Source organism: Anomaloglossus baeobatrachus, chromosome 6, assembly GCF_048569485.1.
Source record: "Anomaloglossus baeobatrachus isolate aAnoBae1 chromosome 6, aAnoBae1.hap1, whole genome shotgun sequence".
NCBI lineage: Eukaryota > Metazoa > Chordata > Amphibia > Anura > Aromobatidae > Anomaloglossus > Anomaloglossus baeobatrachus.
This window is the reverse complement of record NC_134358.1, coordinates 7,833,363-7,847,818: the sequence shown is the minus strand read 5'-3', so window position 1 is coordinate 7,847,818 and position 14,456 is coordinate 7,833,363. Positions and strand designations below refer to the sequence as shown.

Sequence of the window (14,456 nt, the reverse complement as noted above, 5' to 3'; positions counted from 1 at the left end):
CATCATAGTGCCCCACACACAGTATGATGCCATCATAGTGCCCCACACACAGTATGATGCCATCATAGTGCCCCACACACAGTATGATGCCCCTATAGTGCCCCACACACAGTATGATGCCATCATAGTGCCCCACACACAGTATGATGCCATCATAGTGCCCCACACACAGTATGATGCCATCATAGTGCCCCACACACAGTATGATGCCATCATAGTGCCCCACACACAGTATGATGCCTCCATAGTGCCCCACACACAGTATGATGCCCCCATAGTGCCCCACACACAGTATGATGCCCTCATAGTGCCCCACACACAGTATGATGCCCTCATAGTGCCCCACACACAGTATGATGCCATCATAGTGCCCCACACACAGTATGATGCCTCCATAGTGCCCCACACACAGTATGATGTCATCATAGTGCCCCACACACAGTATGATGCCCTCATAGTGCCCCACACACAGTATGATGCCATCATAGTGCCCCACACACAGTATGATGCCATCATAGTGCCCCACACACAGTATGATGCCATCATAGTGCCCCACACACAGTTTGATGCCCCCGTAGTGCCCCACACACAGTATGATGCCCTCATAGTGCCCCACACACAGTATGATGCCTCCATAGTGCCCCACACACAGTGTGATGTTTTACCATCATTTTGGTCCTAGGGTGGGTAAGATTATTTGTAAGACTACTGAAGTTCCAATATGCCCCAGCATAAACATAAGCAATCACAATCTCCAAAGAAATTTGACCCTTAGCTTCAGTGTTCGTAAGGTTTTTCCAGCATATGTGATGCAGGAAAACCAACTCAACAGGACACAGAGAAAATCAGACTTCAAACCCTTGGCCGAATTATCAATCCTCCAAATATACAAATTCACCTCGGTCTAAAAATTATCCCCCAGTAAGACCTTCGTTGACGAGGGGGACATAACATATATATATATATAGTATAGAAAAAAATATATAAAATTGGACCCCTCCATCCAGATGGGGGGCTGCCTCTCCTTGCGCTTCGGAGTACCCCAGTTAACCAAGTAAATGCTGGTCCAAGAGGTGTACTCATCAGTTATGTCTCCGGTGGAGCAAGCTCCTTCAATCCATGCGGTGACAGCTCTGAGAAAAAGCTGAATAAGTGCGATTTTGTATATTACAAATGATGTCAGAGCGTCTCCTGTTTTATAAAGGTCTCTGAAGGCCTCAATCCCTCCCAGTCACTCACTTCTCTTATATTCCCGTCCAAAACAGTCCTTTTCCTGAATAATCCACGAAACATGGACAAGCACCAGAACAAAATTGCCAAAAGAATATTAAGCTTCACCCTGGAGATCATCTACCTGTTGACCGGAGAGGTAAACGTCTATATTTCTCTGACTTGTATTATTTTACCTGTAACCCCAGGAGAGGGAGGTGTGAGGAACCATCCAGTGCCCTGTAGAACGCCTCCCAGACATTACAAGGTCGTAAATGAAGGCAACTGCCGAAAATGTGAAGATGTGAGAACAGGAATGATGTAGGGGGGTGAGAATGGCAAGTAGGCACTTTATAAGGAAGACGGGAGAACCAACAACCAGGAGAATCGGATGGACGGAGTCTGGCAGAAAGGTGGAACGATTGGCCAAGACTTGGGCTTATTCATGTAGAGCAGGAGAACCCAAACCTCCCTTACCACACTCCGCTCTGAGAGATGAGCCAAATTCTGTGCAAAGCAATAGTCGTAGCCCCCAGTGTGACCATATGACGGTATAATTCTCCATAAAGTGATAGAAGCCCCGTTACCCTCTTGTAAATCATTCATGGCCCCAGTGCCCTCTTTTAATGTAGTAATAATGCCCTTCAGAGCCTCCATAACAAATACAGTGCCTTGCAAAAGTATTCAGCCCCCTTGAATTTTTCACCCTTTTCCCACATTTCAGGCTTTAAACATAAAGATAAAAATGTTAATGTTATGGTGAATCAACAACAAGTGGGTGTGTGCCGCCCCCGTGCTAGCAGCTGGCGCTTCTCGGGTCCGGGCCTTCTGGAGTGGTGGCTCGAGGGTCTCCCGGGCCCGGGGGTCTCGCGGACACGCCGAATAAAAAGGGGGACGTTAATGTACGGGCTAGGCCGTATTAAGTTTGTGACGACACCCAGGGTGTGTGGTGAGGTGGGACACCACCGCTGCTGTTGTAGGGCACCCGGGGGAGATGTTGTGCAGCTAGTTGTTAACCCCTCCATGGGTAGGGATGGTTGCCCCGGGACCCGGTGTCTCAGTGCAGGGTGTAGCAACCGCAGACAGTGTTTGTGTATTCACAGTTAATAAACCACACAAGTCTCTGGTAAACCAAGGTGCTGGTGGCCGATGCCGCGGGCGTTTGCATTCGGGTCCCCCATCCGGCATGTGGTTTCTATCCTTTTCCTCTGCACTGTCTTGTGTAAGGTGGACTTCCTAGTCTGAAACTCAGGAGTCCGCTCCCAGCTGGATGTGGCCTAAGGAGCAGTGCCCGCAGACGCTGGCCCGTGGGATCTATGGGCCCTGGCGCTGACCTCTTATCCCTATCGGTGGGCTGTTGTCTTCTATGAGGGACTTTGGGTGGGACAGAACCTCTAGTCCTGGCCTCAATCAGTGAATTAACCAGTTGGCTTGTTTCCGGTTCTAGCTTCAGGGTCCGAGTACCCCCCTTTGTGCTACGGTTTCCGTGTTGGTTCCCCGTGTCGGTACCGGCGGGCTACAACCCTGTCCCGGTCCACCTCGGTTCTGCCAAGCCATCTTCCCGTCTCCTGCTGATGGAGACCACCGTCTGCCTCCTAGCCAGTGGCACTAGGGCTGCTACCCTGGCACCGCTCAACTTGAACTTTCCTGCTTGAGCTACACTTAGCCCCAGCCCACACTCCTCTCCAAACTCAACTCCAAACTGCACTCACTACTGTTTTTCCGCCCTGGGCTGTCTGGACCCCTCAGTGGGCGTGTCCAACCGCCTGGTCACGCCCACTGGTGTGTCTATCTTTCTCTAAGGGGGGTGACTAGGGTTTTTTCGGTTGGCTGTGTGTTTCCTAAGTGGGGGAAAGGGGTTGTATAGGGGCCTATTTGTGACTACCTGGTTTTGCCAGGGCGTCACAGACACAATTGTGAAGATAAAGGAAATTTATTGCTTATGTTAAACTTTTATAAAAAATAAATAACTGTAAATTGGGGCGTGCAATATTATTCATCCCCTTTACTTTCAGTGCAGCAAACTCCCTCCAGAAGTTGATTGAGGGTCTCTGAATGATGCAATGTTGTCCTAAATGACTGATGATGATAAATATAAGCCCCTGTGTGATCAAGTCTCCGTATAATGCCCCTGCTCTGTGATAGTCTCAGGGTTCTGTGTAAAGCGCAGAGAGCATCATGAAGACCAAGGAACACAACAGGCAGGTCCGTGATACTGTTGTGGAGAAGTTTAAAGCCGGATTTGGTTACAAAAAGATTTCCACAACTTTACACATCCCAAGAAGCCCTGTGCAAGCGATCATATTGAAATAGGAGTATCATACCACTACAAATCTACCAAGACCCGGCCGCCCATCCAAACTATCATCTCACACAAGGAGAAGACTGATCAGAGACGCAGCCAAGAGGCCCATGATCCCTCCGGATGATCTGCAGAGATCTACAGCTGAGGTGGGAGAGTCTGTCCATAGCACAACAATCAGTCACTGCACAAATCTGGCCTTTATGGAAGAGTGGCAAGAAGAAAGCCATTTCTCACAGATATCCATAAAAAATATCATGTAAAGTTTGCCACAAGCCACCTGGAGACCCCAAACATGTGGAAGAAGGTGCTCTGCTCAGATGAATCCAAAATCACATTATGTGGGCACAATGCCAAACGATAAGCAACACAGCTCATCACCCTGAACACACCATCCCCACTGTCCAACATGGTGGTGGCAGCATCATGGTTTGGGCCTGCTTTTCTTTAGCAGGGACAGGGAAGATGGTTACAATTGATGGGAAGATGGATGGAGCCAAATACAGGAACATTCTTGAAGAAAACCTGTTGGAGTTTGCTAAAGACCTGAGACTTGGACGGAGATTTGTCTTCCAACAAAACAATGATCCCAAACATAAAGCAAAATCTACAATGGAATGGTTCACAAATAACCGTATCCAGGTGTTAGAATGGCCAAGTCACAGTCCAGACCTGAACCCAATCGAGAACCTGTGGAAAGAGCTGAAAACTGCTGTTCACAAACGCCTCCATCCAACCTCACTCAGCTCCAGCTGTTTACAAAGAATGGGCGAGAATTTCAGCCTCTCCATGTGCAAAACTAATAGACACATACCCCAAGAGACTGCAGCTGTAATCGCAGCAAAAGGGGGCGCTACAAAGTATTCACTTACAGGGGATGAATAATATTGCACGCCCCAATTTTCAGTTATTTATTGCTTATAAAAGTTTATAATAAGCAATAAATTTCCTTCCTCTTCACAATTGTGTCACTTGTTGCTGATTCTTCCCCAGAACATTAACATTTTATCTTTATGTTTGAAGCCTGAAATGTGGGAAAAGGTTGAAGAATTCAAGGGGCTGAATACTTTCGCAAGGCACTGTAGTAATGTTCCAAGTGTCCCTTATCCAGTAATTATTTATTGATTATTTAATTATTCCTGGTGCCTGACTAATGTCATCTCTATTTTTAATGGATCAATAAAGAGATTTTTAACTGAAGCAAAAAGTATGTTTTCTATTATGACTGGAGATTTTTCTTTTCTTGCTCACAAGTAAAAATGCCACCTGCGGAGACGGATACAGTTGAGTGGCACTCACTAGAGTATACGGCCGAGAGTCACACCTCAGGGGCCACGAGCTACATGTGGCTTATGAGTTGGAACCCATGATCTAAACTAATGTAGAGTAGATCTGGTTCTTTTCTGTAAGAGCGGTGAGGCTGCGGTCCCCCCCGAAAGAAAGTTATTACAGTGAATTTGCTAAAAAAAAAAAAAAAAACAACAAACCTCTGAGGCTGCAACGATCAGGAATCGTGGGCACGGACGCTGCGTCCTCTTATGGAGAACACTAGCGTCTGTGCAGGAGGGATGACACTGCGGCTAGGAAACATTGTGGGTGAATCGTGGGCACGGACGTTGCGTCCTCTTGTGGAGAACACTAGCATCTGCACAGGAGGGATGACACTGCGGCTAGGAAACATTGTGGGTGAATCGTGGGCACGGACGCTGCGTCCTCTCGTGGAGAACACTAGCGTCTGCGCAGGAGGGATGACACTGCGGCTAGGAAACATTGTGGGTGAATCGTGGGCACGGACGTTGCGTCCTCTTGTGGAGAACACTAGCGTCTGCACAGGAGGGATGACACTGTGGCTAGGAAACATTGTGGGTGAATCGTGGGCACGGACGCTGCGTCCTCTTGTGGAGAACACTAGCGTCTGTGCAGGAGGGATGACACTGCGGCTAGGAAACATTGTGGGTGAATTGTGGGCACGGACGTTGCGTCCTCTCGTGGAGAACACTAGCATCTGCACAGGAGGGATGACACTGCGGCTAGGAAACATTGTGGGTGAATTGTGGGCACGGACGTTGCGTCCTCTTGTGGAGAACACTAGCGTCTGCACAGGAGGGGTGACACTGTGGCTAGGACACATTGTGGGTGAATTGTGGGCAAGGACGTTGCGTCCTCTTGTGGAGAACACTAGCGTCTGCGCTGGAGGGATGACACTGCGGCTAGGACACATTGTGGGTGAATCGTGGGGACGGACGTTGCGTCCTCTTGTGGAGAACACTAGCGTCTGTGCAGGAGGGATGACACTGTGGCTAGGAAACATTGTGGGTGAATCGTGGGCACGGACGCTGCGTCCTCTTGTGGAGAACACTAGCGTCTGCGCAGGAGGGATGACACTGCGGCTAGGAAACATTGTAGGTGAATCGTGGGCACGGACGCTGCGTCCTCTCGTGGAGAACACTAGCGTCTGCGCAGGAGGGATGACACTGCGGCTAGGAAACATTGTGGGTGAATCGTGGGCACGGACGCTGCATCCTCTTGTGGAGAACACTAGCGTCTGTGCAGGAGGGATGACACTGCGGCTAGGAAACATTGTGGGTGAATCGTGGGGACGGACGCTGCGTCCTCTCGTGGAGAACACTAGCGTCTGCGCAGGAGGGATGACACTGCGGCTAGGAAACATTGTGGGTGAATCGTGGGCACGGACGTTGCGTCCTCTTGTGGAGAACACTAGCGTCTGCGCTGGAGGGATGACACTGCGGCTAGGAAACATTGTGGGTGAATCGTGGGCACGGACGCTGCGTCCTCTTGTGGAGAACACTAGCGTCTGTGCAGGAGGGATGACACTGCGGCTAGGAAACATTGTAGGTGAATCGTGGGGACGGACGTTGCGTCCTCTTGTGGAGAACACTAGCGTCTGCGCAGGAGGGATGACACTGCGGCTAGGAAACATTGTGGGTGAATTGTGGGCACGGACGTTGCGTCCTCTTGTGGAGAACACTAGCGTCTGCGCAGGAGGGATGACACTGCGGCTAGGAAACATTGTGGGTGAATCGTGGGCACGGGCGTTGCGTCCTCTTGTGGAGAACACTAGCGTCTGTGCAGGAGGGATGACACTGCGGCTAGGAAACATTGTGGGTGAATCGTGGGCACGGACGCTGCGTCCTCTTGTGGAGAACACTAGCGTCTGCGCAGGAGGGATGACACTGCGGCTAGGAAACATTGTGGGTGAATTGTGGGCACGGACGTTGCGTCCTCTTGTGGAGAACACTAGCGTCTGCGCAGGAGGGATGACACTGCGGCTAGGAAACATTGTGGGTGAATCGTGGGCACGGACGCTGCATCCTCTTGTGGAGAACACTAGCGTCTGCGCAGGAGGGATGACACTGCGGCTAGGAAACATCGTGGGGGAATCGTGGGGACGGACGTTGCGTCCTCTTGTGGAGAACACTAGCGTCTGCGCAGGAGGGATGACACTGCGGCTAGGAAACATTGTGGGGGAATCGTGGGGACGGACGTTGCGTCCTCTTGTGGAGAACACTAGCGTCTGCGCAGGAGGGATGACACTGCGGCTAGGAAACATTGTGGGTGAATCGTGGGGACGGACGTTGCGTCCTCTTGTGGAGAACACTAGCGTCTGTGCAGGAGGGATGACACTGCGGCTAGGAAACATTGTGGGTGAATCGTGGGCACGGACGTTGCGTCCTCTTGTGGAGAACACTAGCGTCTGCGCAGGAGGGATGACACTGCGGCTAGGAAACATCGTGGGGGAATCGTGGGGACGGACGCTGCGTCCTCTCGTGGAGAACACTAGCGTCTGTGCAGGAGGGATGACACTGCGGCTAGGAAACATTGTAGGTGAATCGTGGGCACGGACGCTGCGTCCTCTCGTGGAGAACACTAGCGTCTGCGCAGGAGGGATGACACTGCGGCTAGAAAACATTGTGGGTGAATCGTGGGCACGGACGTTGCGTCCTCTTGTGGAGAACACTAGCGTCTGCACAGGAGGGATGACACTGCGGCTAGGAAACATTGTGGGTGAATCGTGGGCACGGACGCTGCGTCCTCTTGTGGAGAACACTAGCGTCTGCGCAGGAGGGATGACACTGCGGCTAGGACACATTGTAGGTGAATCGTGGGCATGGACGTTGCGTCCTCTCGTGGAGAACACTAGCGTCTGCACAGGAGGGATGACACTGCGGCTAGGACACATTGTGGGTGAATCGTGGGTACGGACGCTGCGTCCGCTTGTGGAGAACACTAGCGTCTGCACAGGAGGGATGACACTGCGGCTAGGAAACATTGTGGGTGAATCGTGGGCACGGACGTTGCGTCCTCTTGTGGAGAACACTAGCGTCTGCACAGGAGGGATGACACTGCGGCTAGGAAACATCGTGAGTGAATCTTGGGGACGGACACTGCGTCCTCTTGTGGAGAACACTAGCGTCTGTGCAGGAGGGATGACACTGCGGCTAGGAAACATTGTGGGTGAATCGTGGGCACGGACGCTGCGTCCTCTTGTGGAGAACACTAGCGTCTGTGCAGGAGGGATGACACTGCGGCCAGGAAACATTGTGGGTGAATCGTGGGCACGGACGCTGTGTCCTCTTGTGGAGAACACTAGCGTCTGCGCAGGAGGGATGACACTGCGGCTAGGAAACATCGTGGGGGAATCGTGGGGACGGACGTTGCGTCCTCTTGTGGAGAACACTAGCGTCTGCGCAGGAGGGATGACACTGCGGCTAGGAAACATTGTGGGTGAATCGTGGGCACGGACGTTGCGTCCTCTTGTGGAGAACACTAGCGTCTGCGCAGGAGGGATGACACTGCGGCTAGGAAACATCGTGGGGGAATCGTGGGCACGGACGTTGCGTCCTCTCGTGGAGAACACTAGCGTCTGTGCAGGAGGGATGACACTGCGGCTAGGAAACATTGTAGGTGAATCGTGGGCACGGACGTTGCGTCCTCTCGTGGAGAACACTAGCGTCTGCACAGGAGGGATGACACTGCGGCTAGGACACATTGTGGGTGAATCGTGGGTACGGACGCTGCGTCCGCTTGTGGAGAACACTAGCGTCTGCACAGGAGGGATGACACTGCGGCTAGGAAACATTGTGGGTGAATCGTGGGCACGGACGTTGCGTCCTCTTGTGGAGAACACTAGCGTCTGCACAGGAGGGATGACACTGCGGCTAGGAAACATCGTGAGTGAATCTTGGGGACGGACACTGCGTCCTCTTGTGGAGAACACTAGCGTCTGTGCAGGAGGGATGACACTGCGGCTAGGAAACATTGTGGGTGAATCGTGGGCACGGACGCTGCGTCCTCTTGTGGAGAACACTAGCGTCTGTGCAGGAGGGATGACACTGCGGCTAGGACACATTGTGGGTGAATCGTGGGCACGGACGCTGCGTCCTCTTGTGGAGAACACTAGCGTCTGTGCAGGAGGGATGACACTGCGGCTAGGAAACATTGTGGGTGAATCGTGGGCACGGACGTTGCGTCCTCTTGTGGAGAACACTAGCGTCTGCGCAGGAGGGATGACACTGCAGCTAGGAAACATCGTGGGGGAATCGTGGGGACGGACGTTGCGTCCTCTTGTGGAGAACACTAGCGTCTGCGCAGGAGGGATGACACTGCGGCTAGGAAACATTGTGGGTGAATTGTGGGCACGGACGTTGCGTCCTCTTGTGGAGAACACTAGCGTCTGTGCAGGAGGGATGACACTGCGGCTAGGAAACATTGTGGGTGAATTGTGGGCACGGATGTTGCGTCCTCTTGTGGAGAACACTAGCGTCTGCGCAGGAGGGATGACACTGCGGCTAGGACACATTGTGGGTGAATCGTGGGCACTCACCATAAAGGATCCACAGCTCTTAATTAAGTGTAACACTATTACAAGCAATGATTATTACACTCCTGGGGATTGGTTGTAGATGAGGAACCTTCACGCTTGCCTTCATCTGGATCAACATATGGGAGAAATAAGGATTTGATCCTCTACAGATTTTGCAGGTTTTCCCCTACACAGAATGGAGCGATCTGTAATTTGTATCGTAGGTAACTTCACCTGTGACAGAATAAAAAAAACTCCAGAAATCCATCCTCCCTTTAATACTGTGTAGGCATCTGGCCCCCTTTCCAGAAAAGCCCACCCAAAGTATGATGCTTCCACCCTTCCACCTCCATGCTTCATGGTTGGGTCGGGGTTCTTGGGCTTGTACTCATCCTTCTTCGCCTTCCTATTTTGGTCTCATCTGACCACTTGACCTTCTCCCATGCCTCCTCTGGATCATCCAGATGGTCATTGGTGAACTTGGGCCTGGACATGTGCTGGTTTGAGAAGGGGGACCTTGTGTGTCCGGCAGGATTGTAATCCATGACGGCGTAGTGTGTTACTAACGGTAATCTTTGAGACTGTGGTCCCAGCACTCTTCAGTTACTAATGGTAATTTTTGAGAATCTGGCCTCTGCTCTCTTCAGGTCATTGACCAGGTCCTCCTGTGTAGCCCTGGCTTATTCCCTCCATTTTCTATAAAGACACATCTGCAGGTTTTTCCCTCCGCTCTCTATACAGACACATCTGCAGGTTTTTCCCTCGCTGTCTATAAAGACATCTTCAGGTTTTTCCCCTCCGCTGTCTATACAGACACATCTGCAGGTTTTTCCCTCTGCTCCCCAGAATAATGAGAGAGAGAGAATGTTTTCCGGCATTTTTCTTACTTTCTGCACAGTAACGTTTCCTCCATGTCATTAGTATTTGGTGGCATTGCCCTTAAACGGTGTGACTTGTTAAAACGTTTTGGATCCTTCCAGAAGCTTCTCACAATAGTTGGTGGAATTTGGGCCAATTCATCCTGACAGATCTGGTGTAGCTGAGCCTTGTTTGGAGGTCGCCAGTCGCTTTGGCCTTTTCAGCTTTGCCCATACATTTTTCCATAGGATTGAGACCCATTTCCATCCATGCTGTAAGTTCCTGGCTGATGTCTTGAGATGTTCTTCAGTATGGTCACATAATCTTCTCTCCTCATGACGACATCTATTGTGTGAAGTCCCAGTCCCTCCTGCAGCAAAACACACCCACACCATGATGCTGCCGCCCCCATGTGTCACAGTTGGGATGGTTTTTAGGCTTCAAACCTTCTCCCTTGTTCCTCCAAATGTAACAATGGTTATTATGGCCAAACAGTTCAATTTTAGTTTCATCAGATCACAGGACGTCTCCACATATTAAGGTCTTTGTTCAGGTTGTGTTTACAAACATTAACCTGGCTTTTTCTGTTTCTTTTGGAGTAATGGCTTCTTCCTGGCAGAGTGGTCTTTCAGCCCATGTGTATACAGTACTCGTATCACTGTGGATAATGACACAATGTTACCAGCTTCCGCCAGCATCTTCACAAGGTCTTTTGCTTTTGTTCTTGGGTTGATCTGCACATGTCTGACCAAAGCACGTTCCTCTCTGGTACACAGAACCTGTCTCCTTCCTGAGCGGTATGATGGCTGGACATTCCCAGCTTGTCTGTACTTGTGAATAATTGTTTGTACAGATGAATGAGGCATCTTCAGGTATCTGGAAATTGCACCCAAGGATGAAACAGACTTGTGCAGGTCCACAATTTTCCTCCTGAGATCTTGGCTGATTTCTTCTGACTTCCCCATGATGCTACACAGAGAAGCCGTGTGTTTCAGTTTGCATTACAATACATCCACAGGTGTGTCTGTAATTAACTCAGATGTTACCAATAAACCTATCAGAAGCTTCCAAAGACATAACATCATCATATGGGCGGTCCCATATTGTGTAAAGGCATAGTACTCTTAGTGTATGGAAACTTCTCACTGTGCAGAAAGTAATAAAAATGCCTGAAATCATTCTCTCTCGCTCTCGCTCTTGCTCTCTCTCGCGCTCGCCCTCTCGCTCGCTCTCTCTCACTCTCGCTCGCTCGCTCTCTCTCGCTCGCTCTCTCTCTCATTATTCTGGAATTTGGCAAGTAGAAATAAATTTGGTTCCTAATTGAACGAAAATGGGAAAGGTTTATTCTGATTTCATGAGATAGTGAGAAAAAAATGCAGATGTGTCTTTTATAGAGAGAGGAGGGAAAAACCTGCAAATGTATCTTTTATAGAGAACGGAGGGAAAAACCTGCAGATGTGTCTATAGAGTGGATGGAAAAGTCTGGTTTCAACTTTATCTTGTGTTTCTACCATTTTCTAATAATTACGCCAACAGTTGTTGCCTTCTCACCAAGCTGCTTGCCTATTGTGCTGTAGCTCATCCCAGCCTTGTCCAGGTCTACACTTCTTCCTGGTGTCGATAGACAGCTCTTTGGTCTTGGCCATGGTGGAGAGGTTGGAGTGTGATTGAGTGTGTCCACAGGCGTCTCTTATACAAGTAACGGGGTCAAACAGGTGCAATTAATCCAGGTAAGGAGTGCAGAGTAGGAGCTTCTTAAAATAACAATAACAGGTCTGTGAGACCGAATTTATGCTGTTTGGTCGGAGAACTTATTTCATGCAATAAAATGCAGATTAAGTATAAATCCTACAATGGGATTTTTTGGATTTTTTTATTCTGTCACAGTTGAAGTTACCTACAATAAAAATTACAGCCCTCTCCATTCTGTGTAGGTGGAAAACTTGCAAAATAGGCAGAAGCTCAGATAGTTATTTTCCCCACTATAGCAGTACAATAGGTGAAATTCGACAGAGAGACCTCTTTATTCACCCTTACAAAGTAAAGTATGTCACTAAGTTAATCAGTTGGAAAGTGGCTGCGTTCTAGGCTCTACCATCTCTTCTATAGAAGCCGGACATTGTGGTTTGATGACGGCTGTATATTCGGTGTAAGTCACCAAAGTCAAGATTGTAGGAAGAGTATATAACGCCTGAGAATCTGGAGCATCTTCACGATGTACAATAACGCAAATCAAAAAAGGTCCGTGGAGCCTCTGTTAGGAGTCTCGATACAGAAAATAGCCAGATATCCCTCCGGGAAGGAACTAGCCAAGGAGTGGCCCTTTTTAAGGAGACCACCATAACCACCATATTAAGTGGCCCATTTAGTCAATATCCAACTCTTTGACAAGTTTAAAGATATGACAAGGGAAATACCAAGGCCAGGTATCCATCCACAGTCAGCTGTTTCGGGGTTTTGCCCCTCATCAGTGTGGAGTAGGGTTCTGGCTAGGTGGGAGCAATGCCTAGTAGACCAGCAAGACAAAACAATCACTGATCTCGGGGAGACCAGCCAGAGAAAACACTGCCGGCAGCCAATGAGGGAGCTCAACACAGTGAAATCCTAGGTGCATTACCCCCTGGGAAGTATGTGTGGCGCCCCTGAGGCTTCCGTCGCCACAGGTCATTGCACCCCATCCAGCGGTGTGATGCCCCATTCTGAGAGAGGAAGAGAGTGAACTCCGGTCCCCTGGTAAATCCACACTACACCCATTGCTAGGAACACACTGGGACCAGGGAAAGTGGCAGACAACCCTCCCATGCTGCATGCTGGGAGGGGTCATAAGACCCATCCCTGCTCCTATAGGGTAGACCAGGGCAACTGGGGAGGTGGGAGGAGCCATCTGAGAGCAGACACAGAGAGGAAGGTCAAGTTTAGTTAGTCTACCTCAGGGAGTGAGAGAGTGAGGAGCCAGCATGTAGTTGGAGAAGAAGAACGAGAGAAAGGAGGGAGGAGGAGGCCTGCTGGAGGCAGGCAAGGAGGAGAAAAGAAAGAAAGAAAGGAAGCTCCAAGTCAGACAGGAGCAGAGAAACAGAAGGAGACGCTTCCTGGTGAAGATCCTGGGACCCAGAGGTCCAGGTGACACCACGTAGAAGATAGGAGTCGCAGGGCCACGGGTAGTCTGTATAGCTGTCGGGGCAGTTTAGAGCTACGGTGGCCTGTTCCACAAGAACATCGGTGGAGGGATCAAGCTGCGACAGGGGACGGTCCCTAGAGACTGGAGGAGTGCAAAGATCATCTCCAAACAGTAAAAACCGAGGCCCAGGGAATGTTGTAGACTCCCCGGGCCAGAACCCATAGCAGAACTTCCAGAAAAGGGGTAATCAGCCGACAGGTGACCCCCCAGCCTGGAGGCTTTAGTGGAGGCCAAGCCAGGTTCATCCTATCAAAGGCAAGGCTAAGGAAGACAGCAGAAGAAAGAGACACTAAGAGAAGGGTACCGGCTTTCACTCTTAGAATCACCCAGAAACGGCGGAGGTCCCTGACAGTGGTCCCAGCAGTCCAAGGGTCCCTACAGCGCTGTGACAAGAAGTGTGAGTAAAGAACTTGAACTGCACCCTTGAAGTGGTCTCTGTTATTTCAGCTGCATAGACATTCACAAGCACCAACTGTGCCCCGGGCATTGCTCCACCTGTGGGGAGCAGTACCACCATTGCTGCCATAACATCATCCCGGAGGCCTCACACAGCAGCGGCGGCTTAATAGCCGCATGCCACAGGTGGCGTCACGAACACAACTTTATTCACCAAGCCACATATTCTACTGACACCCACCAGGGCCACGGAGCCGGGCCCAGCCACCACTGACTACCACCGGACTAGTCCGGCCCGGCACCGGGTGTCCCACAGCCCTGGGGTGGGCGAGTCATATGCAAATCAAAAAAGGTCCGTGGAGCCTCTTTTGTTTTGTCTTGCTGGTTGGATATTGACTAAATGGGCCTCTTAATATGGAGGTTATGGTGGTCTCCTGTAAAAAGAGCCACTCCTTGATTGGGTAACTCCCGGAGGGATATCTGGCTATTTTCTGTGTCGAGACTCCTAACAGAGGCTCCACGGACCTTTTTTGATTTGCATACTTCCAGGGGGCAATGCACCTAGGATTTCACTGTGTTGAGCGCTTTTGCTGGCTGCCGGCAGTGTTTTCTCTGGCTGGTCTCCCTGAGATCAGTGATTGTGAAAGGCATCAATAACTATTGTACATCGTGACAAAATAATGTTGGAA

The 14,456-nt window shown here is 50.4% G+C and overlaps 2 protein-coding genes across 2 annotated transcripts in view; both read left to right on the top strand.

The window, feature by feature from the left end:
• Nucleotides 1–14,456, top strand: part of LOC142316921 (uncharacterized) — a 282,067-nt gene that overhangs the window by 69,702 nt on the left and 197,909 nt on the right. The gene's annotated exons all lie outside the window — the stretch shown is intronic.
• Nucleotides 1–14,456, top strand: part of LOC142316920 (gastrula zinc finger protein XlCGF66.1-like) — a 29,223-nt gene that overhangs the window by 9,944 nt on the left and 4,823 nt on the right. The window contains exon 2 of the mRNA XM_075352698.1: nt 1,266–1,369. Within this exon, the coding sequence (XP_075208813.1) occupies nt 1,292–1,369 (78 nt within the window). The 5' untranslated portion in view covers nt 1,266–1,291. The remainder of the gene's footprint in view (nt 1–1,265; nt 1,370–14,456) is intronic.